Raw genomic sequence first — 26,041 nt, forward strand, 5'->3', positions numbered from 1 at the left:
TTGACCTGCTGAGTTCCTTCGGCATTTTGTGTGCGTTGCTTCAGACTTCCAGAATCTGCAGATACTTTTGTGTTTATACTTACCTTAATGGATTGCTCTGCCTTCTGACGATTGTGTTTGCTATTTTCCTGTTCAATTTTTAGCTCATTTTCAGCCTTGTTTTTCTTCTCATCTGCATCCAACTTTTGAAGAGTTAGCTCTACCTTTTCCTTGTCCAGTTTGTCTAGTTTCTTCTGTACAAAATGATAAAATACAATGCAAAGACCTACTAAATCTGTTAGTTATTTTGGAAAGCTACATTGAAACACTTATAAACTTCAAAGCCAAACAACCCATTTAAATACAGAAAATAATCTTCAGAAATAATTGTTGCCCTCTTTATTTACTAAATGAAGAATAATTCACCCCATTATATACAAACGCAAAAAGTTCAGTAGACACTGGAAATCCAAAGCAACACACGCACAAAACATTGGAGGGATTCAACAGGCCAGGCAGGATTAATGGAAAAGTCAACTTTTTGAGCCAAGACCCTTCTTCAGGACCCTATAATATAGGCCGACGAGTAAGTACTAATCACTTTGGCTGTTGTTATTTGAGAAATGATCAAATAGGGACTGAAAATGTGGGAGACACCCAGCAGAAGATGCATCCAGTGGCTATAAAGACCAAATAAAACCCAACAGAGGTTGGCTGAAATAAGCTAAACCAGCAGAAGTGTACAGTACTGTGCACAAGTCTTGGGGGCACAGTTTGAAGTGTGTCTACATGTATTTTTTTTTTATTGGTTTTATTATGCATTTTCTACAACACTACAAATAAGAAAAAACCCCAAACCAAAATAAAAAATACAGTGCAAAAATAAACATACAATAATATAATACTAAAAAAGCAATTTGAGAAAGCACCCAAATTGAAGTCATGTAAAGTTAGTATCCTCCCCAAGCCCCACAGCAAAAAAAAAACTCCAGACCAACCACAACACAATATAGAGAATATAAATCAGGACATCCAAACCTCCAAAACTGTACATACACTTGAAAACAGAAGATAATAATGCCTACTACCAAAAAAAAAGAGCTGAGAGTAAGGGACTGAAAAAAAAACCTTAATTAAGAGGAAGGTTATGAAGGTACTCAATAAAAGGTCCCCAGACCTTATGAAACTTTATATCGGAATTAAGAATTGAATAATGAATTTTTTCAAGGTCTAAACAGGACATAATATCATTAAGGCATTGAGCATGCGTGGGTGGAGCAACATCTCTCCATCTAAGGAGGACTAAACGTCTAACCAGGAGAGAAGCAAAAGATAATATTCGACACTTAGTCGAACTCAAACGTATATCTGTCTCACCCAAAAAACCAAACAGAGCAGTTAAAGGGTTAGGTTCTAAGTGGTGATTCTGAATACAGGATAAAGTTATAAAAACGTCTTTCCAAAATTTCTCTAAGCCAGGACAGGACCAATACATATGAATAAGAGAAGCCTCGCCACTTTTGCATTTATCACAAAGAGGACTAATATTAGGGTAAAATCGAGATAATTTAGATTTAGACATATGGGCTCTATGAACAATCTTAAACTGTAAAAGGCAATGGCGAGCACAAAGAGAGGTTGAATTAACCGATTTGAGAATCGAGTCCCAAATCTCATCAAATAAAGAGATATTTAAATCATGCTCCCAAGCCTTTCTAATTTTATCCACAGGGGAACTCCATAAGAATGCTAATTTATCATGGATAAATGATATTAAACCTTTACCCAGTGGATTAATAGAAAGAAGTAAATCCATAACATTTTTCTCGGGCATTTCAGGGAAGTTAGGAATTAAAGGATTAATAAAGTGTCTAATTTGGAGATATCTAAAAAAAAATGGGCATTAGGCAGATTGAACTTTGCAGAGAGCTGTTGAAAAAATGCGAAGCGATTATTGATAAAAAGATCTTCAAAATGTCTAATGCCCTTCCTATACCAATCATAGAATGTTGAATCATACATCGTAGGTAAAATAGTATTTTAGTATTAGTAAATAGTAATAGTAAATAGTATTTTATTTTTATTAAAATAGTATTTTAATGTTATGAGAATAATGGCTAGAGGTGATGAACTTAGAGCTAGATTAGGACATGGGACTACGATGTTGTAGCCATTACGGAAACTTGGTTGAGGGGGCGCGGGCTGAGAAGGGAAGGGAGGGGGCACGAGAGGGGGAGGGAGGGGAGGAGAGGATTGTTAGCCATTGATGCAATGGAACATTAAAAGGATTTGCTTATAAATTGGCAAGAAATTCTCAGAATGGGATATATTTCAATGGATGCACAAAAGATTTCTGATTTATGTTAGCATGCAGTCAACAGTGATAAAGCAAGTTTGCAAATGAGCTGCAAGTTTTTCAGAGCAAATTTAACATGAAATCTTGTCAGCCATATTGAATTATAAGGAAAGAGTTTAACGTGATTTTTCCTTGGTACATGTTGAAATAAAAATCAAAGTCTCCAAGACAAAATGGTGTTAGCTTATAATAGGATTGTTTTGAGAAAGTATGGGAGAACTTGTCCACAGCAATGTTTTGAGAATGTTAAGGGAGTACAAATTTATAGCCATAACAGTTGATAATGGTGAAAAACATATTCATCTAGGGAAGACAAGATTATTGTGCAAATACCGTGTAAGGGGTTTGAAGGGTACAAAAAAAAGGGCAATTCCCTTGTGCAAACTAAGAGGAGGAGGAGAAGAGAAAGAGACAGAAGGGGAGAAGCCTCTCTTGGGACCAGTGTTAGAGAAGATAGGGACATGGATGTCGAGAATCTAAGACCATGTTGAGGAGGAGAAAGTGAGAAAAGACTGCATGAAAGTTTGCTAGTAATCTGGACATTAACTCATTTAGTGGATGGTATTAGTTTGATGTCTGTAATGCTACTTCATTAACTATTTGTATTCCCTTTCTGTATTACATGTTTTATATAACTCTAAGAGGTGAGTTCTTGTGGTTTAACATGTGTATAGTGTCATTTTGCTTTCTGGAAGCATACACGCATTCATGGTCCTGAATCAGAAAAGAAAGCAGAATAAATTTCAAAATAATTCTCATTAACTGTACCATACCGAGAGCAAAAGAAATCTAGATTTCAAATAAACAGGATTGTTGTCAAAAATGAGCAGAATATAGCGCAAGGAATCAAGCAAGAATAGAAGATGGGAAATAAGGACTTTGGAGTGAGATATGTGTGTGTTCTGGTTTAATACTCTGATTAGTCCTTATAAATCAAGAGGCAGGTCAATCAAAAGACCAGACAACAATCTGATCTGTTCAGTAAATTGTCACTGCACCAAACATACAGCATTGTAACTGCCTTATAAATAATACATTTCCTCAAAATTTTCTCACCAAGCCATAAAGAGAGAAAAGATGAAATATGAAGGCAAGCTGGGCAATAACATAAGAGAGGATTCAAAAAGTCTTTTGAGATATATAAAGAACGAAAGAGAGATGAGAATGGATATCAGACTGCTGGGAAATGAGGCTGGAGTGGTAGTAATGGGGTGGGGACAAAGAAATGACAGACAAATGTAGAAGTGTACACCACCCCAGGGTTCTTAAAGAAGTAACTGAAGAGACTGTGGAGGCATTAGTAACAATCTTTCAAGAATCATTAGATTCTGGAATGGTTTCAGAGGACTAGAAAATTGTAAATGTCACTCCACTCTTTTAAGAGGGGACAGAAGCAGAAGAAAGGAAATCATAGGCCAGTTAGCCTGACTTCAGTGGTTTGGAGAGATGTTGGGGACTATTAATAAGGATGAGGTTTGGGGTACTTGGAGGCACATGACAAAATAGACCAAAGTCAGCATGATTTCCTCAAGGGAAAATCTCTTGGAATTCTTTGGGGAAATACAGGCAGGATAGACAAAAGAGAGTTAGTGGATGTTGTTTATTTGGATTTTCAGAAGGCCTTTGACAAGATGACACACATGAATCTGCTAAACAAGGTAAGAGGCCATGATATGACAAGAAAGATACTAGCATAGATAGAAGATTGACTGACTGGCAGGAAGAAAGTGTGGGAATAAAGGGGGCCTTTTCTGGTTGGCTGCTGGTGACTAGTGGTGTTCCACAAAGAAATGTTTTAGGCTGCTTTTTTTTTCACGTTAAATGTCAATAATTTGGACGTAGCAAATGATGGTTTTGTGGCCAAGACTGCAGATGATACAAAGGTAGGTGGAGGAGCAGGTAGTGTTGAGGAAGCAGGGAGTCTGCAGAAGGACTCGTCAGATTGGGAGAATGGACAGAGAAGTGGCAGATGAAACCCAGCAAGGGAAGTCAGTGGTCATTCTCCTTGTTGAAGGAATAAAGGCAAGGACTATTGGGGAGCAGAGGATAGAGTTTTCTTGTAACTGTACATGACCAACCATAATGTAGGTACAGTGACTAAGGTAATAGAAATGCTATACCTGCCATCTTTCTAACTCTTCTTTTGCTTGGCAAATTGATTCTGAATCAAGATGACAGCTATCATTCTGACATTCGCCTTCAACATCAGTAATTTCCTGAAAGGACAACAGAGAAAAATCAGTGAGAAACTAATTTCTGATATATGGCTAGGTCCAAAATATTAACAGATAATAGATCAGGAAGCATCCATAAATTAGACCAATGGGTTTAACACTGCAGGCTACTGATTTTTTAAAAGAAAAAACACTATGTTGAAGATAAAACAAAATTTTACATTTCTTTCCCCTCTTTTATCTATATGCTACAACAAATTTCCTTTAACTTTAGCAACACACACAGAACGCTAGAGGAATTCAGAAGGTCCGGCAGCATCCATGGAAATGAACAACCATTTTTGGGAGGAGACCCTTCTTCGTGGCTACATGTGTCATCAACAAATTAAGAAGTAATCAATATTAATTTTATGGATTCATGATGTTTGTAAACTGATAAAATACATTGAGATTTTCTCTTCCCTTACATTTGAACATGTTATGAATATCAGCAGGCTAAACGCCACAGAAAATTGTACTTCTAAACATTTCCATTTTTATCCATTTGTCCCACTCACATGTTAGAAGCTTCCTATCCATCCCTCCCTGTCCTTTACATTCAATTGGTTACTTTCTGCAAATTCATGATGCCACACCAGAGGCATTTTCTTCACTCCTCAAGTTTCAGTATTCCAAAAGGACCACTTCCTGGTTCATTCTTTCTTCCCACCAATCTCCCCTCTCCTCTTTGTGATAGTTTCACCAGGAGATATTGGATAGTAAATCAGCCATGCTGGAATTGCAGAACAGACTTGACAGGCCAAATGATCTAATTCTACTCCTATGTCTCATGACCTTATGTAATATCTGGTCCTTAAACTTTTCCCTTCTGAGCTTAACACCCAAATACTGCCACCCCAAAAAATGCAAAAACTTAACTTCTGCTTTGTTAAATTTGTAAATTTGTTGTGCATTATTGACCTTGTGGAGACCATTTGCAGAGCAGCTCTGTTCAGTCCACGGGCATGACACTGAACTTCCACTTGCTTAACACTCTGTACCTCAACAACTCTGGCCTCAATGTCATTGACTCTCTCCACTATACTAGTAAAAGTCAAGGTACGTTCAACCAAAGTCAACACCAAGTTAAGGAATCATATGGAGATCCAGCATGGAAAAAGGTCCTTTAACCTACTATACTGAATCTATACTGACCATCAACCACCCTTTCACACAGATCCTACACTAATCCTAGTTTTTTTCATTTTAAAATCTTTTTACTAATTATTATTGAAGGTTGACAAAAAAGACACATTAAGTCAATCTGTCATTATGTGCAATAAGGAATTAAATTTGCAAATAACTGATTAACAAAGCTAAGCAATATATCAATATTTTAAAAAAAAAGTAAAGTGTTAAAAATATTTTTTGGAAAGAAAAAGGAAAAAAAAGAACCCCCATCAACTTTTAAAAAAAGCAAAAAAGAAAAACCATTGGGAGCACAACCTCGGAGCTATAGATCATACAAGCTTCCATTAAAAAAAATATCAATCCGCCAACTCAAATCCACTTAAAGAAAAATCAGAAGGAAACCATATTAATTCACTCAAATCAGATGATAGTAGCGGGCAAATGAACCCCCATCTTTTCTCGAAATTGAATCGAGGATCAAAAGTTCAACTTCTGATTTTCTACAAACTAAGATATAACATCACCAGGGAAAACCATTGTATCAAAGTAGGAGCAGAAGCATCTTTCCATTTCAACAAAATAGCCCTTCTGGCCAATATTGTAACAAATGCAATTACATGTTGGTCTGATAAAGAAATACCATGAATATACTATACCAAATAAAACTGTCAATTTATAGGGTTGTAGATTAATTTTTTAAAGCTTAGAAATTGTAGAGAAAATAGACTTCCAAAAATGTTTCAGTACAGAGCAGGACCAAAACATATGTGTCAATGTGGCTGTCTCAGTTTTACATCTGTCATACTGACTATCAACACTAGGAAACATTTCAGACAGTCTCTCCTTTGTCAAATAGTAGCAATGTACAATTATAAATTGAATTAAAGAGTGATTGGCACAAATTGAAGAAGAATTGACCAACTTCAACATCCACAACCAATCTTCTGTTATCAAAGTCATGTTAAGCTCTCGCTCCCAATCTTGCTTAATCTTAAGTGAAGAGTAATTGTACTGCTGTAACAATAAATTATAAATTTTCCCATTAAAACACAACTAAATGATTGATTTTTTAAAATAATATCTAATAGGTCAGAATCTTGTATATATGGAAAGTTACTTGTATTTTTGTAATAAGTGTCTGACCTGAAGATATTGCAGATAATGTGAATATGAGAGAGAGTATTTAGTTACTAATTTCTCAGAAAACATCAGTTGACCATCTTGGAACAAATCCATGAAGGAATAAACAACTTTATTGCTCCAAAGAAGAAAAGTAGGATCACTTAATGAAGGTTTAAATAAATAATTTCCATAAATTAAAATTTTTAAGATTAAAAAATTATGAAACTGGAACCAAATTTGTAATGACTGCTTAATTACAGGATATAAATTTAAATGAGTAATTTTGTCCAGTTGTACAGGTAGAGAAGCTCCTAATAATGAGGTTAAGTGAAACTGTTTCACAGCATTCAATTCCAAATCAGCCCAAGGTGGTCGTTCATCTCTATTAGCCCAATATAACCAAAAACACATATAACGTATATTAACAGCCCAATAATACGTTCTTAAATTAGGCAAAGCAAGACCTCCATCTTTTTTAAATTTTTGTAAATGATATTTAGCAATTCTTGGTCTTTTATTATTCCAAACAAAAGATGAAATAATGGAGTCAACCTGATCGAAGAACTTCTTAGTTAAAAAAAAACAGGGATATTTTGAAATGCATATAAACATTTTGGTAAAATCATCATTTTAACTGCATGAATTCAGCCGACTAATGAAAGTATAAGTGCATTCCATCTACAAAATAGGTGCTTCATAAAATCCACTAAAGGAACCAAATTAGTTTTATAAAGATCTTTATGATTTTTAGAGATAATAATACCTAAATATTTAAATGAGTCCGTAACTCTAAAAGGAATGTCATCATATATAGAAGCAGTATCGTTTAGGGGAAATAATTCACTTTAATGAAGGTTTAGTTTTTATCCCAAAAACTTACCAAAATCATTTAATAGTTTCAATAAACTAGGAATGGATTCTTCAGGATTGAAAATATAAGCTAAAAGATCATCAGCATAATGAGAGATCTTATGAACAGTCCCATTTATAAAAAATCCATGAATATCTTTAGCTTCACGAAGTGCAATAGCCAAGGTTTCCAGCACCAAATTAAATAACAAAGGACTTAACAGACATCCTTGTCTCGTACACCGTGAAAGCCGAAAAAAGATCTACAATTGTTAATGATAACAGTAGCAATAGTGCTTTTATATATAATTTTAATCCACATTAAAATTAATACCAAAGCCGAATTTCTCTGAAGCATTAAGTAAGTATTTCCATTCAACTCTGTCAAATGCCTTTTCAGCACCGAGAGAGACAACACATTGGGGAGCCTTAGAAAAGGATGAATATATAACATTTAACAGTCTCCAAACAGTAGAAAAGGAATAACGGCCCTTTACAAAACCTGTTTGATCAAGAGAAATAATTTTTGCAAAAAATTCTCCAGCCGATTAGCCATTATTTTTAAGAGAATTTTAGCATCCACATTTAATAATGAACTATGTCTATATGAAGCACAGTCAGTAGAATCTTTATCTTTCTTAAGAATTAAAGAAATAGAAGCTTCATGAAATGTGGGAGGTAACTCTCCTATCAAAAAATAATCTTTAAGCGTTTCCAACATACATGAAGAGAGCAATTTTTCAACTTTTTTAAATAAAATCCTACAGTATAACCATCCAGTCCAGGAGCTTTACCAGATTGCTTTGAAAAAATAGCTTTCTGAATTTTACTTTCAGTAATAGAACAACAAACTCTTGATGATCCTTCAGCAGAAATTTGAGGAAAATCAATCTTTTGTAAAAAGGCATTCATTTTAGAAGAATCAACTGGAAACTGAGATTTACAAAGTTCAATATAAGAGTCTTGAAAAAAGTTATTAATATCTTTATAATTGCATGCTAAATTACCATCTCCCTTACAAATTTTTAAAATTTGTCTCTTTGCTCTAGCTGCTTTTAATTGAGATGCTAATAGCTTATTATTTTTTATCTCCAAACACATAAACCTGACTTTTCAATTTAAGCAAATTTATTTCAATAGGATAAGTTAATAATAAATTATATTGTGATTGGAGTTCAACTCTTTGTTTAAATAAATCAATGTTAGGGGAGACTACATAAATATTATCAAAGTCTTTAATTTGTTTGGAAATTTTATCTAACTGTTTTTGTCTGTTTCTTAAACTTAGCTGAATAGGAAATTGTCTGACCATGCAAATATGCTTTAAATGTATCCCATATAATCAATTTTGATACATCTCCCATATTATTAAAAAGAAAAAGATCATTTATCTGAGTCTCAATAAATCTGACAAAGTCCAGACTTTGTAATAAACTTTCTGGAAAACAGCAAGGCGAATTTGCAATAACGACATCATTCATTACAAAAGCTAAACTTAAAGGTGCATGATCCGAAAGAACTATAGCATCATATTCACATTTATGGACTTTGGACAAAAATCGGGGATCAATTCTCGAATCTTTTTTGTGAATGTGTGGAAAAAAAGAATAATCTCTATCATTAGGATGCAAATGCCTCCAAATTTCAACCAGGCCAAAATCAATTAGGAAAGAGTTAATAAGTGATGCAGAACCATTTGGAAGCCGCTGATTAGTTGAACTCTTGTCAATCAAAGGGTTTAAACAACAGTTAAGATCACTGCCTATTAACAACATATTAACATTTAAGTCCGGCAATAAAGCAAATACATTTTTTTTTAAAAAAGGATCATCTACATTAGGTCCATATAGACTAACCAAAACAATTTTTCTATTACAAATTGTTCCTTTAACAATTAAAAATCTACCATTAATATCTAACACAATATCTTCTTGGATAAATAAAATAATGGATTTAATAAAAATAGATACTCCCTTTGTTTTATTTTGACAAATAGTGTGAAATTGAAGGCCCTTCCACATTTTAAAAAAATCTATTTTGATCGCCCATTTTAATATGCATTTCTTGAACAAAAATTATATCGGGTTGGAATCAATTAATGATTTTAAAAGTCTTCTTTCACTTAATAGGATGATTCCAACCACATACATTCCAACTTATAACATTTATCTGTTTAATTGCCATAAAAATTTTATTTTATTTAACACATAAATGGACGCATACCAGTCCAGGCTAATCAAAACTGGTGGTGATAAGTACAACCATACACAAAATATGCATGCTCAGGAACTCCGTAATGGGAAAAAAATACCAAAAAGAAAACTAAAATTAATCTTACAATTGATCCTGTAAATCAAAACTAACCCCAATCCTCCCACCACCCCAAAAAGCCTGAAATTCAGCAAAAAAAAACCGAAATGCCTCCCCATAGAGTAAAAGAAGACTTCGCGAGCTGTCCATTTTATAATAGTGGTTTTAAAAAGCTTTTCTTAATTCCTCCCACCAGTTACAAAAAAAGGATAAAGCCCTAAAATAGAGAAGCCTTGCAAAGGAAAAAGGTATTTTGCGAAGTATAAAAAGCCTCACACTACAAAGCAACACACCACCATATCAAGTCATGTCAACTGGTTCTTCTGCCCACTTACAGGCCTTACTTCTAACTGATATATATGCAATTTAAATATAAATTTACTTTAATGCCTTCCATTACTTTACAAAGAGTATTATTGTACTGAAACAACGGACACTGGTAAGGCTAGGTAATCATTAAAACATTGAACAGATTCCCAGCTGTAATGGTTAATACAAGAGGACACAATTTTACGGTGATCAGAAGAAAGTATAGGGATCTCAGAGATGTTTTTTTCCTAGACGAGTGGATAAGTGGAAAAATCTACCATGGGTAGTCATAGAGGCAGACACAAAAAGAACATTCAAGAAACTCCTAAATAGACTCATAGTGAAAGAGGAATAGAATTCTCTACAGGACAGAAGCACTAAATTAATCATGAAGTAAATTGAAAGGAAAGCAGAACAATATGGACCAAAAGGCCAACACTGTTCCATTTTTCTCTACAACATTTAGCTCCTCATATCCAGTATAAATTTCAGAGAAAAAAATGTTTATACTTAAAAACACACTGGGGAATGCAAAACAATCTCCAAGGATGCCAAAACTATAAAATTAAACAAACCTAGAAATACCTATGTAATTTCTAGTGAAGAAAAATCAGCACCATTTTCCATTTAACTGACACGCCCAATGAAAAACTTTTTTTTAGAGAAAACTAATTATCTATCGAGTAAGCACTCCCAAGTCTATATACATATAAGAAAAAAAACCTTATGAACTATGGAAACTATCACTTAATTAATGAAAAAGGAGAATAAAACAAATAATAAAACAGATAATCAAACAGTCTATCTGTTGTCTTAATTCACTCAGTAGACCAAACAGATTTCAAAAACTCATTCATCATTCACATTGAAAGGTTTACATCTTCTTTAAATGGTCGATCAAAGGATATCTTAAGCAAATCAAAAATATTCAAACCTTCTCTTCTTTCCAAAAGAATGATTATTCAGCAGACCTAAAACCATTCAAACCTCGGCTACAACTGGAATAGAGTTAACATATTCCAACGCCTCTTTGGGGTCCAGAAAAACACATGGAGTCGAATCTTTGGGAAATAATTTTAATCGAGCTGGATATTGAAGTGATGGGAATAATCCCTTATCATAGGCTATCTTCATGGTTGGAACGAATTTAAACTGCAGAGCCTTAACCTCCCGTGGATAATCTTCATAAAAATGAAGCTTGGAACCTTTAAATTTAAAAACTTTTTGTTTCTTGCATATTTTATGATTCGGTCTTCAACTTTAAAATGAAGAAAGGAGACCAAAACTGACCTTGGTCTATCTTGGTGAGGTATCACAGTAAAAATTCTACGTGCTCTTTCGATGTTGGGAGGTTGAGATAAAAATATCCGAAAACAGAGATTGAAACAGGTTAGCAAAATAGTCTAATAAATCTCCAGTCTCTGATCCTTCCTTCAATCCAACTCGAATATTATTCTGATGAGATCTTGCTTCCAAATCAATAATCTTCTGTTGTGACTTCTCCAAATGCGCTGAAATTTCTACAATTTGCCACTTCACCTCTTTAAGTTCAGAATTCAGAGATATAATGCCTTCCTGCACAAATTGAAAATTCTCTCGTAACAACTTCATCTCAGAAGAGGTAGCATCAAGTTTTACCGTGTTGTCTATCTTCTTATGAAGATCCATCAGCGAATTTTCTAAATGTTCAACCCAGGCTGGTGTTTCCTCAGACTTTTTCCCCTTTCCATTGCTAGATTCAGGAAGCTGCTTCCACTTCTTAAAGATTGTGACATAGTAACAACTATTCCCCTCTAGGATCCAGCAAATAAAAGTTAAAAATTCAAAGTTTAAACTGGGGAAAAGAAAGAATTAATTGCAGCCACACAAATCGGTGTGTCACTGCAGAAGGTGGAGTCTCCCCCCCTAGTTTTTATCCTCTCCACATCCCGGCAGCTTCCCCATATTCCACCATCCTCCTACACACTAAAGGCAATTTAGAAAGAGCATATCCTATTAACTGACATGGAAGGAAACTGAAACTCTCTGAAGAAATCCACATGGTGACAGGGGGAACATGCAAATTCCCCACAGATAGGACTCGAGATCGGGATTGACCTCAGGTCTATGGCACTCTGTGGTAGCTGCATCACAAACCCTACCTGTATGACATCTATAAGTTCAACTACTTCTCGTGTTGAATATTGCCAGCAAACACACCAGATTAACGCACAGAAAATGCTGGAGGAACTCAGCAGGCCAGACAGCATCTATGGAAAAGAGTAAAGAGTCAAGATTTCGGGCTGAGACCCTTCATCAGAACTGGAAAGAAGGAGGAGGTCAGGGGGAGGGGAGGAAGAAGTACAAAGTAGGAAGACTCCAAGGCCTCCTCTACTACAGCAAGGCTGCCACAGTCAGGTTGAAGGAGCTTCACCTTATATCTAATCTGGGTAACTTCTAACCTGATGGCATGAACATCAATCTCTTGAATTTCTGGTGTTTCCCACCACCCCCCACCCCCACTTCACCATTCCCATTTCCCTTTCTCAACTTATCTCCTTACCTGCCAATCACCTCCCTCTGGTGCTCCTCCTGTTTCCCTTTCTTCCATCCTCAGATTCCCCCCTCTTCAGCCCTTTATCTCTTTCATCAATCAACCTCCTAGCTCTTTACTTCACTCCTTCCCCAGCTTCACCAACACCTACCACCTTGTACTTCTTCCTCCCCTCCCCTCCCCTCATCTTATTACTCTGACTTTTCTTCTTTTTTTCCTAGTCCGGAAGAAGCGCCTTTGCCCCAAATGTTGATTGCTTACTCTTTTCAATAGATGCTCCCTGGCCTGTTGAGATCCCCCAGCCTTCTGTGTGTGCTGCTTTCAACTTCTGGCATCTCCAGATTTTTTGTGCTTGTACATTTCAAGACTTCCTGCTTTCTCTCTGTAATTGTTTAGTTATTAAAGATAATCATTCTATCACTTCTAAACATTTAATATGTTGTACTATGATAATTTTATCATTAAGTCTCTCCTGGTCTTCATCCAATCACTTTCCTTTGCTTTTGTTCACTCCCCCCCCCCCCCAACTGGTAATTTAAATTCTGGGTATAGATAACAGTTCTGAGTAATTATGCAAAGCCAATTACCTGACATGATAATTCTGTTTCTCCCCCCCAATAGGTACTGCCTGACCTGCTGATATCTCCAGCATTTTCAGTTTCAATTTTGGAATCACACCATATGCAGTGCTTTTCTTGCATATTAGCACTGACATTCAAAAAAGATAGGTTAATAATGGTTTGACGTTACTAAGTTTAATTATAATATTCTGGCCTCTGTATCAGTTCAGAACCAATTGTAGAATTTCAGCACATTGGGGCAGCACAATAGTATAGCGGGTGGCACGGTGCTTTACAGTACCAGCGACCTGGGTTCTGTTGGCCAGAAGAAATTGCAGTCTGATTAAGGAAAGGCGAAGCAGACAAGACAGTTGTCTTTGTTTCCCCCACTTTGTGGACTCTGAACAGTTTCTTGCTCTTGGATGTTCTAACCAGAGCAACTGCATGTGGACACAGGAGGCTTCAGGTAATGATCTGCTAAACCTGAGACCATTCTCAAACAAATAGCCATCTGTTATGTAAAGGGGTGGATTCTGAACTGATCCTTGCTTTGGGGCAATCTATTCAGAGCAATATACCTGAGACCAGTCTCAGAGGAGTGGCTACTTGTTCTGTAAAATGCCAGACCTGCAATAGGTAATCTCGTCAGACTCTGTCTGGGTTGCCTCATTTAACTGGTTTGGACCAGTCAGAGTGTAAAGACATAAATACACAAGGCTGAGATGGGCAGAGCCATGAAACAATGTTGGCTCAAGCCCTGTACAGTAAGAAGTTGACCCAGGCAGGTCAGGTGACCTTGAGCCAATGGGATGGCGATCCAATGGTTCAGTTGGTGAGGAACAGTATACGACTCGGGATCTCCAAATACACAGGTACGATAACCAGTAGCCAGAGACCAACCATCATGGATAAGGAGGACCCCATGGACACATGGAGATCGGGACCACAGGAGCGCCTGGCCAACGTAAATTCCTTTTACAGGTGATAACCTTTTTTCTTCATTGACTGTTCATGGACAGTTAGGGAATTCTAGTATGGTGCACACAGAGACAGTTTGTGAACACACCTGCTTTTAGTTGAAACAATAAAAGTTACTTGTCGGTAACTACAGATTCTCTGTGCCTCACTGACCATTATTACAAGGAGTGATTCTTGTAACATTTCAACCCCTGCCACTGCCTGTAAGGAATTTGTACATTCTCTTGTGACCGCGTGAGTTTCCTCCGGGTGCTCCGGTTTCCTCCCCTCAGCCCACAGTCCAAACATGTACTCGTTGGTAGGTTAATTAGTCATTGCAAGTTTTCCTGTGATTAGGCTAGTACTAAACTGGGGGATTGTGAGTGGTGCAGTTCAAAAGGCCAGAAAGGCTTATTCCATGCTGTATCTCAATAAAGAATACAGGTGTCCCCCGTTTTTTGGAACGTTTGCTTTACGACAACTCGCTGTTACGAAAGACCTACATTGGTTACCTGTTTTCGCTAACAGTAGGTGTTTTCACTGTTACTAAAAAAGGCAGCGCATACTGAGCAGCCAGGCTCCTCCCCCGGAACTGCATTCTAGCCAGCATTGCTTAAACACGTGCTTGTGAGCATCTGTGCTTTATGTCGATTTATTTTGTGCATCCGTTAGCAAGTTGAGTTCTAAGGTATCGGAAAAGCCTAAAAGAGCATCTAAGGGTGTTACACTTAGCGTAAAACTAGACATAATAAAGCGTTTCGATCGTGGTGAACGGAGTAAGGACATTGTGAGTTTGGCTAAGGGTTTGTGGAAGTTGACGAAGATAATGTTGAAGAGGTTTACATGACCAAGAACTGAGAGATGAAGAGCTAATGAAGAGGAAAGGATAACAATTGAAGCCGAATGCAGCAGCGAATGGCCCGAAAGTGAAGACGTCCAGGAACTGAATGTGAAGCAATTGCGTGAGATTTTCACTGCGATTGACAACGCTGCAATGATTGCAGAAAAGTATGACTTTAATTTTGAAAGGGTACGTAGGTTTAGGGCAGGTTCGCAGGATGGTTTGAGTGCTTACAAAGAAGTGTATGATAGAAAAATGCGCGAGGCTAAGCAGTCAAGCATGCTGTCATTTTTCAAGCCTTCCACAATCAGTCACAACAGACAACGAATCTCGACCTTCGACATTGAGGCAGGCAGACATAGAAGAAGGTGACCTGCCTGCCCTGATGGAAACAGACGACGATGAGCTGGCATCCCAGTCTCCCACCACCCCAACCTCCCATAACTCAGCCTAACACACCATCATCAGTGAGCTCGCTGTCTTCCTGATTTTGGTAAGTGAAACTACACTGGGCATACATTATTTCTACTTTATATAAGCTGTGTATTTTTATGTGTTATTCGATAGCTTCATAGCTTAAAGGTTACTGGAAAGAGTGCTTCTGCCGGGAGTGCTTGCACCGTGTGTTTCTGCCACAAGTGCTGCTGACTTCGCTTGCGTGAGATTTTCGCTGCGGTGGACAGTGCTGCAATAATTGTAGAAAAGTATTCCTACATTATATAGGCTGTGTATTTATCAGATCATTCGTGCTTTTACTATATGTTACTGTTATTCTAGGTTTTATGTATTATTTGGCATGATTTGGTACGTTTATTTTTGGGTCTGCGAACGCTCATGAATTTCCCCCATGTAAATAAATGGTAATTGCTTCTTCACTTTACGACATTCTGGCTTAAGAACCATTTCATAGGAATGCTCTACCTTCGAATAGTGGGGAAACCTGTAAATAAATAATCTAGGCTATTATCTCAGTACTGCTCTGAACAAAATCTGGACTTTTTTGATTTTCTGCAATTAGATTAGGCTTTAACCAGAGATTCCATGTAATTTTTAACAATAAAGATTCTGGATCACTGTTAAGAAATGGTTACGAAATTCCAAGACCAGATCAGTATCATATCTCCACAACTACTACCAAAAATAAAATTTAACGAAAATCAAAAAAAATGCTGCAGAACCCCAAAAGAAAAAACAGAACATATTGGATGAGTGGGTCAGGCAGCATCTGTAGAAAGAGAAACAAGATTTTTTCACCCCAGAATTTTGTTTGTCTCATTGCTGTTTATGAATTTAAGAGTGTGCTGAATGACTATTCTATTTATAAAAAGTGAACATTATCATAGAGCACTACAGCACCAAAACAGGCCCTTGGGCCTATCTAGTCCATGCCAACCTGATATTCGGCCTAGTGCCATCTACCTACACCTGGTCTATATACCTCGAAACCACTCCATCCATGTACCTATACAAACTTCTCTTAAATGTTACTATTGAATTCACATCTACCACTTCTGCTGGCAGCTTTTTCCACATTCTCACCATGCCAAGTGGTTGATTAGAGCGTACTGGAGCATTATAGTGGCGAGTTCTTGCAATGCAGATATATAGACATTAAGAGACTGGAAAATAAATCCACTACAGTTAGTCACGAACAAGTTAGCACAATTATTTACATGTACAATATCTGCACCTACACAACTTTAACCCAAGTGTGTACGTGCATGTGCCAAGATGAGGCTACCTCAGGGTGAAGGAGCAGCACCTTATATCCATCTGGGTACCCTCCAACCCGATGATAAGAATATCAATTTCTCCTTCCGGTGAACTAATTTTCACCCTCCACTATTCCCTAGTCTGACCTTTCACCACATCTCACCTGCTTACCCCTGGGTCCCCACCTCCTTCCCTTTCTTCTACGGCCCACATTTCACTTTTATCATATCCTTTCTTCTCCAGCCTTTGACCTGTTCCACCCACTTGGCTACTCCTATCACTTTCCAGCTAGCCTCTTACCCCTCCCCCACCTTTTTCTTCCCCCAGGTATCTTCTCCCTTCCTCTCAGGCCTGAAAACAGGTCTCAGCCCAAAACATCAAACCACTTCATAGATAAGACCATAAGATATAGGAACAAAATTTAGCCATTTGGCCCATCGAGTCTGCTCTGCCATTTCATCATGGGCAATCCAGTTTTCCTCGCAATCCCAATCTTCTACCTGCTCCCTGTATCCCTTCATGCCCTGACCAATCAAGAACCTATCAACCGCTACATTAAATATACATAAAGACTTAGCCAACACAACTGCCTGTATGGCAACAATTTCCACAGATTCACCACTCTCTGTCTAAAAAATTCCTCATCTGTGTTCTAAAAGGATGCCCCTCTATTCTGAGGTGGTGTCCTCTGGTCCTAGACTCTCGCACCATAGGAAACATCTTGTCCAAATCCACTCTATCAAGGCCTTTCACCACTTGTTAGGTTTCAATTAGGTCAGGTCTCATTCTTCTGAATTCTAGTGAACGCAGCCCCAGAGCCATCAAACATGCTTCATATGACAAGCCACTCAATCCTGGAATCATTTTCGTGAACCTCCTTTGAACCCTCTCCAGTTTCAGCACATCCTTTCTAAGGGGCCTAAACCTGCTCACAATATTCCAAATGAGGCCTCACCAGTGCTTTTTAAAGCCTCAATGTTACATCCTCGCTTTTATATTCTGGTCCTCTTGAAATGAATGCTAACATCACATTTACCTTCCTCACCACAGACTTAATGTGCAAATTTACCTTTAGGGAATCCTGCACAAGAACTTCCAAGTCCCTTTGCACCTCAGTTTTTTTAATTTTCTATCCATTTAGAAAAAAAGTCTACCTTTTCATTTCTTCCACCAAAGTGCATGACCATACACTTCCTAACACTGTATTCCATCTGCTACTCATTTGTCCATTCTCCTAATCTGTCAAAATTCTTCTGCAGCCTCTTTACTTCCTCAATACTAGCTGCTCCTCCACCTATCTTTGTACCGTCTGCAAACTATGCAACAAAGCCATCAATTCTGTCATCCAAGTTATTTATATATAATGTAAAAAGAAGTGGTCTCAACACAGAACCCTGTGGAACACAACTAATCACCAAGAGACAACCAGAAAAGGCTTACCTTACTCCCACTCTTTGCCTCCTGCCAATCAGCCACTGCTTTAGCCATGCTAGTATCTTTCCTGTCATACCATGGACTCTGAGCTTGCTAAGCAGCCTTGCGTGCAGCACCTGATCTGCTGAGTTCCTCCAGCATTTTGTGGATGTTGCTGTTATGTTATGTTTTAGCATGGTGATCCAGCATATTTAAACATTATGGGTTTTAGTTTAAAGTTTAATGAAAATAAATTTAACACAATACTTTTCTTTTTGAATTCCATACTTACAAAACTTAAGCTGCCGTTATCATCAAGTAGTGGCTGGGGTTGATTAGACCCTGATGGCTGATCCATACCCTGATTCAAAGAAAAATAACAATATTAACATGCATAAATATTAACTAAGTTGCTTAGTTAAAGACAGATAAAACATGCAGATAGTGTGCATAAAATGAAGTGAGGAAATAATGTCTTTCATGTTTGTGATCCTGGTTCAATTTGTGTCTGGATTAAATGATAGAATCTATTTGTCAACTTAGAGTCATTCTGGTCAGTCCTCTATTAACTACCGAAGATGTTCGGCTTCAATAAGCTAATCTGGATTTAACTAAGGCCGGGATTGAATAGGTTGGTGTGCCGTCAACTTTATCATGACTGCTGGCCAAAAGCTAACAAAAGGTTCTGATTACGGGAGAAAGCTAACAGTGATGTAGTCTATGGAAATAACTCAGAAAATGTGTGGCTTGGGTTGAGTTGTTCTCCAATCTTGTTTCCCTGAAATGGATTGCCAAGATCAGAGAACAGCTCAACCCAACCGAAGTAGTATATGTTAATTACTTGACAATACATCCCACCACACAAGTATACAGTATATTTTTGAGCCTTCTTCTTCTTGTAAAGTTTAATTGTGTTTGGCAGACCAATACAAGGTGCTTTACCACCACCAATTAAGTTGGACCATGGAGCCAAGAGACAGAAAGTCTACTCACTAAAATAATATCAAAAAAGTCTAATGCTTTTCAAAAAGTCAAATATATACTTACATGCATTACGATGGCAGTGATATCCTAATAAACTTTTTATGTTAAACTGTTTCTGTGCCAAAGATCTTAATTTAGCAATTAGATGTTTCCTTTGCACCTCAAAGGAACTGCAAACAATAAATACCTCACCATTTCTTGACAATTACACTTCCTACAACTGGCCATAATCACACATATTAATTCTGAACATGGAATTATTCAACCTAGTACATCCAATACATAAAGGTGTAAGTATAACTTCTTCCCATCTTTTATACCCATCTCCCAGCCGAGTTTCCATCAATATCGGAATTTGATACAACTGCCGTCCTGTCTTTTCAGTATTCCAACTTTGCTGCCCCAGTGATCAAATAGACTTTATAACAATAGTTTTACCTTCCCCTTATGCAAAGGCACCACATTTACTTCTTTAATTTTAAGTGATTGCTTGGCTAGAAAGTCTACCACCTCGTTGCCTTTGACCCCAACATGAGCAGGAAAGCCTAAGAACTGGCAACACAAGTCATGACCCCGCAGGCTCAACAGATGTTGTCCAATCACAAAAGAACTTCTAGCCTACAATTTGAAATACCCGTTTTAAAAATGTCAAATCGAGAACGAATCGGACCACAGAAGTACATAAGTAGAGCCTATTTCTTCGACCCAATCTAGGCTAAAATATTAGCAACTATCTCAGGCAGAAATACCGATACTTTGTATAACAATCTTTTCTTAACAGTCACCCGAAACTTTGGAGCACAAACCGAAACACCTGAATGATCTGTCATTGGATCTTTTGAACCATCTATAAAATATGGGTGAATGTCATGGTAGAACACCATTAAAGTTCAAACACAGAAAACCCACAGCACAATACAGGCCCTTCAGCCCACAATGCTGTGCCGAACACGTACTCACTTTAGAAATTACCTTGGGTTACCCACAGCCCTGTATTTTTCAAAGATCCATGTACTTATCCTGGAGCCTCTTAAAAGACCATATTGTATCCGCAACCAAACATTTTTATCATCCGGAAATAGTGTGGCAATAATGACATGCATGCTTATATATTAATTTAAAACATTGGCTATAGAATATAAAGCGTGTACTGTTGAAGCCGAATATCATTCCTCAATTTTTTGATAGACTAAAATTACAAACTACTAAAATCATTACAAGCGTACGTTTTAGTGTTTAATATTGCCTGTAAACGCGGTCAATGTTTATGGGCACTTTAGCAATCCTTTGGAGTCCTGGCTCGTTGTTTTTTTAGAATTTTTGCCTTCAAGTCCAAGAGCTGAACTGTTGCAGAGAATACAAACCTGCGTTTCGACCGTAGAAACTCGCAAATAATCGTCTTCAGCAATGCCGGCTGTTGGCAAACGTCGTCGAAATGCTTTCACTTTCTATAAAGCTCTAACTGGAAATCACCTGACTTAGCAGAACTCTGCAGTATATTCTTCTACGGAAATAAACAAACGCGGACACACCCAGCAAATCATGATAAAGTGAGTTTAAAAACCTTTGTTTATAACACGGAATATTAATTTAAGGATTTTTTTAAGCAGGAGCGATCATACCAGGAAGATGAGGGCAGCTTGTTATTCGTGCTTAGACCTCAGGGAGAGAATTGTTTTCCGGAAGAGACTGTGATCAGAGGAGTTTGTGCGAGCGGGGTAGAAAGGGTCGGGAGCCGGCGGCGGCGGCGGCTTCTCCATACTTCGGACCCCAGCCTCTGTCGCCTTGCCATTGGGACTTTTCTGGAGGAACTAGTTCTTAATGTAGAGGTTGGTATAAATTGTGGATCTAATATTGATGTATTTTGTTAATTTGTTTGTTAACAACTTATTAAGGGGTAAAGTGAAAGTAAGGGTCTCTGTAGGAAAACCCAACTGGTTGCGAAAATTTCCTAATCCTACACCTATGTATTCAAAGTTGGGTGTGCAAAAGTGTTGGCCAAACTGATGCTTTCTTTACCAAATGATTCCACGAGGATAAGTTTGTAAATCACAAACATGAGAAAGTCTGCAGATGCTGGAAATCCAAAGCAATATGCGCAAAATGCTGGAGAAACTCAGCAGGTCAGGCAGCATCAATGGGAAAGAGAAAAAACCGTCGTCATTTTGGGCTGATTCCCTTCTTCCGGACCTGCCTGACCTGCTGGGTTCCTCTAGCTTGTTGCTTTCAGTTTGTCAATGTTGTGAGTTCTGTGTACTCACTCGCTAATCTTATGGAATGTAATCCAAGCAAGTGTGGGGTGTTGCGGTTTGGGAGGTCAAATATAGGGGATCATGCAAAAGTACCCTTAACAGCACCGATGTCCAAAGGGATCTTGGGGTCCAAGTTCATACCACGCAACTAGATAGGGTGGTGCAGAAGAGGTTTACCAGAATGTTGCCTGATTGGAGCGTGTGAGCTAGCAGAAGTTGGACAAGCATGGGTTGTTTTCTCAGAAGCTAGGGAGGGAGACTTGATGGAAGTGTTCAATATTTTGAGAGGATCTTTTTCCTAGGATTGAAATGCCAATGACTAGAGGACTTTAAGAAGAGTGGAGGAAAGGTTTAAAGGAGATGTGCAGGGCAGGTTTTTTTTTAACACTAGAGAGTGACAAGTGTTTGGAATTTATTGCCAGAGTGGAAGCTCAGACTATTGGCATTTAAGAGGCTATCAAATGGAATGGAGGAAAATGGATGAATTGTAGGCAGAAAGGATTCAGTTTAATTCTGCAGTGAGTTTGAGACCGGGACTGTGGGCTGAATGGCCTTTTACTGTGCTGTACTTTTCTATATGCTATGATCTAATTTCAGTCTAATAATGGCTGAGGAGTTTTGGACTTGTATTATATGCAAGTTTGAAGAACTGGCAATGTTGGTCCTCTTAAGTTAAAAACAGGAAATGCTACAATCACCAGCAGTTCTGTGGAAAGAGAAGCAGGGGTGGCACACAGAGCCTTTAGCAGAACTGGGAAAGAGGGAAAAGCTTTACCAAGAAGCTCAGATAATTGCAGAAGACAAAAAAAAATCTGTGATAGAGCTCAGATTGTCTCTGTCCATTAGTAAAATCTGACTTGTTATGCAAGTTCCTTGCCCCTGCTGTTAGCAACGCTTTCTTCTTTGTATTATCAGAGTCAGGTTTAATGTCACTGGCATATGTTGTGAAATCTGTTGTCTTTGCGGCAGCAATATTATGCAATACTTTGATAATGTAAAAGAAAAAAACTGCAAGTTACAGTAAGATATATGTAACCACATTAAATTGTAGTGCAAAAACAGAAACAAAAATTAGTGAGATAGTGTTCATGGGTTCATTGCCCATTCAGAAATTGGATGGCAGAGGGGAAGAAACTGGTCCTGAATCATTGAGTGTGTGTCTTCAGTCTTCCATACCTCCTTCCTGATGGTAGCAATGAGTGGAGGGTGTGTCCTGGGTGGTGGGGGTATTTACTAATGGACACTTCCTTTTTGAGGCACCACTCCTTGAAGATGTCTTTGATACTATGGAGTTAGTACACATGATGGAGCTAATTCAACAACTTTCAACAGTTTACTTTGATCCTGTGTAGTAGCCCCACCCCTCCCCATACCAGATGTTGATGCAACCAGTTCACAGTATATTTGTAGACATTTTTGAGTGTTTTAGGTGACATACAAAATCTCCTCAAACTCCTGATGAAATATAGCTGCTCTCTTGCTTTATAGCTGCATCGATATGTTGGGACCAGGTCAAGTCCTCAGAAATATTCACATCCAAAAACTTGAAATGGCTCACTCTCTCCACCTCTGTTGGTGTGTGTTCCCTTTCTGAAGTCCACAATCAGTTTTTTGGTCTTGTCCCCTGCCTACTTACATTAATGTAATTTTATAGCCCCGTAGTTCATCCTCAATCCTGGATACGTAGAGGCAGAACTAGGCTATTTGGTCCATCAAGTCTGCTCCACCATTCCAGCATGGCTGATTATTATCCCTCTCAAACCACTTTCTCTTGCCTTCTCCCCATAACATTTAACACCCTGATTAATCAAGAACCTATTAACCCCTGCCTTAAATACAGTATACACAATGAATTGGCCTGCACAGCTGGCTTGGCAATGAGTTCCACTGATCCATCATACACTAGTTGATGAAATTTTTCCACATCTCTGTCCTAAACAGATGTTCCTCTATTCTGCGACTGTGCCCTGTGATCCTAGATTACCCTACTGTCAGAAACATCTCCGTATCCACTCTATCAGGGCCTTTCAACGTTTGATAAATTTCTTTTCCTGGAAAGAGAGTTGAATTTTAGTTTGTTCTGAACAGCAGGAGAAGAGAAATGTGAAAAATGTCAAATCAAAGAGAATTGTGCAGTTTTTTATTTTTCATGACAATGGGATTTTACCTTAAAAACAGCTCAAATGACAGAGGATTAGTACAGTCAAGCACAGACAGCCAGGGAAGTGCATGGGTTGTTCATTGGGAGCTGTATCTCATCAGGTCCTTGGCTGATTGGCACTCTGCATAACTTAAGTGTAAATGTAGAGTTTAGCTTGTGGTCCTCCAAGAGGGGAACCTTGTTGCTGGGTTTGGAGGCTTGCGTGCCTCAATGACCCAGAGAGCTATGCTGGCGTTTAAGGCAGTAAGTAAATTGGCTTGTGGTAAGAACAAGTAAAATTGGAATGATACCCTGATATGTTACTGAGAATGTAGATCTATTTCTGTACTGTACAGGTCCCTCAGCCCATTATATCTGTTTCAGCTATTATGCTGATTGAATCTAATCCCCATCCTTCTGCTCATGGTCTGTGTCGCTCTATTCCTGGACTTATGCACACTCAGTGGTGACCGCATTACCAACCCATTTTAAATGTGAAGAGCAATGATGGCACGAATATCAATTTCTCTAACTTGCAGTAATTTTCCCCCACTCCCCACCTGGCTCCCCTCCTAACTCTTCTCCTCATCTGTATATTACCTTCCCTGGTGCCCCACCCTTCCTTTTCTCCCATGGTCTACTCTCCTATTAGATTCCTTTTTCTTCAACCCTTTGCCTTTTCACCTATCACCTCCCAGCTTTTCACTTTGTTCCCACTCACCTACCTTCCATTTCACCTGGTTTCAAACTCTACCCCTCAAGCTTGTGCTCCTTCCCTGCCCCCACCATCTTATTCTGACTTCCCACTTCCTTTCCAGGACTGGTGAAGGGTCTTGGCCTGAAATCTCGACTGTCTATTTGCCTCCTAACCTGCTGAGTTCCTCCAGTATTTTGTGCATGTAATCCTGGATTTCCAGCATCTGGAGAATTTCTTGTGTTAATGATATTTTCCAGCCTTGTGTTCTTAGTTAACCAACTAGACACTATCCCGATTGAAATAAGCCTTCAAGCCTCTCTCCAGAATGGAAATAAAAGATTCTATTGAAATACTTCAAATTACAGAATCTGGAATTTCTCAATGATTCATCCTCGTTCTTTTCTTTCACTTTCAGTGATACAGCACACACAGAAACTACTTGTACAGTGAAGCCTTAAAATATTGTCTTCAAACTGTTGGACTCTCACCTTTCCAAAATAAACCTGTTGAAATCCAGTGGAATCAAAGCTGGACTGTTGCTGTCAGTCAAAGGATGCCTGGATTCCCATTGTTAGTGGAAGGACTGCCCGTCAGTCTTGACTCAGTTAAAAATAAACTAGCCATCTATTTTCAAAGCAAGAAGAAATCTGGAGGCGGTGAATGTGAGATTGAAGCTCACCCTGATCCAACAAAATTCTTAGTGTATTTTGAAAGTGAAAAAGGTAAGAATTGATTTTTGTCAAGACAACAAAAATTTCATTATGTTATTGGAACACTACCCATAATAACTACTTACTACTTGAACTAATGCTGGTTAATTTTTTAAATGTAATTTGGTGGTTTACCTTTGGTGTTGGTTCTGTGATGTTTATGATACTTAGGGAATTATTTTTGTTTTTATCTTTCTCTTTCCGGATTTCAGTGAGACACAGTTTCTACACTGGTGCTAATGTTTAACAGGGGATTTCCAACAGTATCAAACCTGGCTGGGTTAGTTGGACTCTCACCTCCAAGTTTGCAGATTCAGGATTCACAATTCGTAACAGAACTGTAGAAGAAATAAATACCGCAAAGACACTGACTGACATCAAAGGAGACCCTCATTCTGTCACCTGTCCAACAAAGGGCTAGATTTACTCCATTTTCCCATTTGAGTTTCAGTCTTCAGATCCAACAGAACCACAAGACATAAGAGCAGAATTAGGCTATTTGGCCCATCAAGTCTGCTCTGCCATTCTGTCATGGCTAATTCATCTTTTTCCTCTCAATCCCAATCTCCTGCCTTCTCCCCGCATCCCCTCAAGCCCTGACCAGTCAAGAATTTATCAACCTCTGCCTTAAATATACCCAAGTATAACCACAGTCGCCAGTGGCAACAAACAACCACAGACCTAACTCTTCCATATAACCATATATATAACCATATAACAATCACAGCACGGAAACAGGCCATCTTGGCCCTCCTAGTCCGTGCCGAACCCTTAATCTCACCTAGTCCCACCTACCCGCACTCAGCCCATAACCCTCCACTCCTTTCCTGTCCATATACCTATCCAATTTTACCTTAAATGACACAACTGAACTGGCCTCTACTACTTCTACAGGAAGCTCATTCCACACAGCTATCACTCTTTGAGTAAAGAAATACCCCCTCGTGTTTTCCTTAAACTTCTGCCCCCTAA

At 38.2% G+C, this 26,041-nt stretch overlaps 2 protein-coding genes across 9 annotated transcripts in view; one reads left to right on the top strand and one right to left on the bottom strand.

The window, feature by feature from the left end:
- The window catches only part of nmi (N-myc (and STAT) interactor), a 246,627-nt gene that overhangs the window by 31,273 nt on the left and 189,313 nt on the right, over nucleotides 1-26,041 (bottom strand). For 3 of the 7 annotated variants that reach the window (XM_059970304.1, XM_059970303.1, XM_059970309.1), the window contains 3 exons: nucleotides 18,579-18,647; nucleotides 4,456-4,551; nucleotides 84-233 (listed from right to left, as the gene is read on the bottom strand). In XM_059970304.1, the coding sequence (XP_059826287.1) occupies nucleotides 84-233; nucleotides 4,456-4,551; nucleotides 18,579-18,644 (312 nt within the window). In that variant the 5' untranslated portion in view covers nucleotides 18,645-18,647. The other 4 variants (XM_059970306.1, XM_059970302.1, XM_059970305.1 and 1 more) reach the window with 4 other exon arrangements.
- Nucleotides 20,962-26,041, top strand: part of LOC132394312 (protein mono-ADP-ribosyltransferase PARP14-like) — an 83,505-nt gene continuing 78,425 nt past the window's right edge. For both annotated transcript variants that reach the window (XM_059970298.1, XM_059970299.1), the window contains exons 1-2: nucleotides 20,962-21,099; nucleotides 24,775-25,081. In XM_059970298.1, the coding sequence (XP_059826281.1) occupies nucleotides 24,913-25,081 (169 nt within the window). In that variant the 5' untranslated portion in view covers nucleotides 20,962-21,099; nucleotides 24,775-24,912. The remainder of the gene's footprint in view (nucleotides 21,100-24,774; nucleotides 25,082-26,041) is intronic.

This window comes from Hypanus sabinus, chromosome 5, assembly GCF_030144855.1.
Source record: "Hypanus sabinus isolate sHypSab1 chromosome 5, sHypSab1.hap1, whole genome shotgun sequence".
Classification (NCBI taxonomy): Eukaryota; Metazoa; Chordata; class Chondrichthyes; order Myliobatiformes; family Dasyatidae; genus Hypanus; species Hypanus sabinus.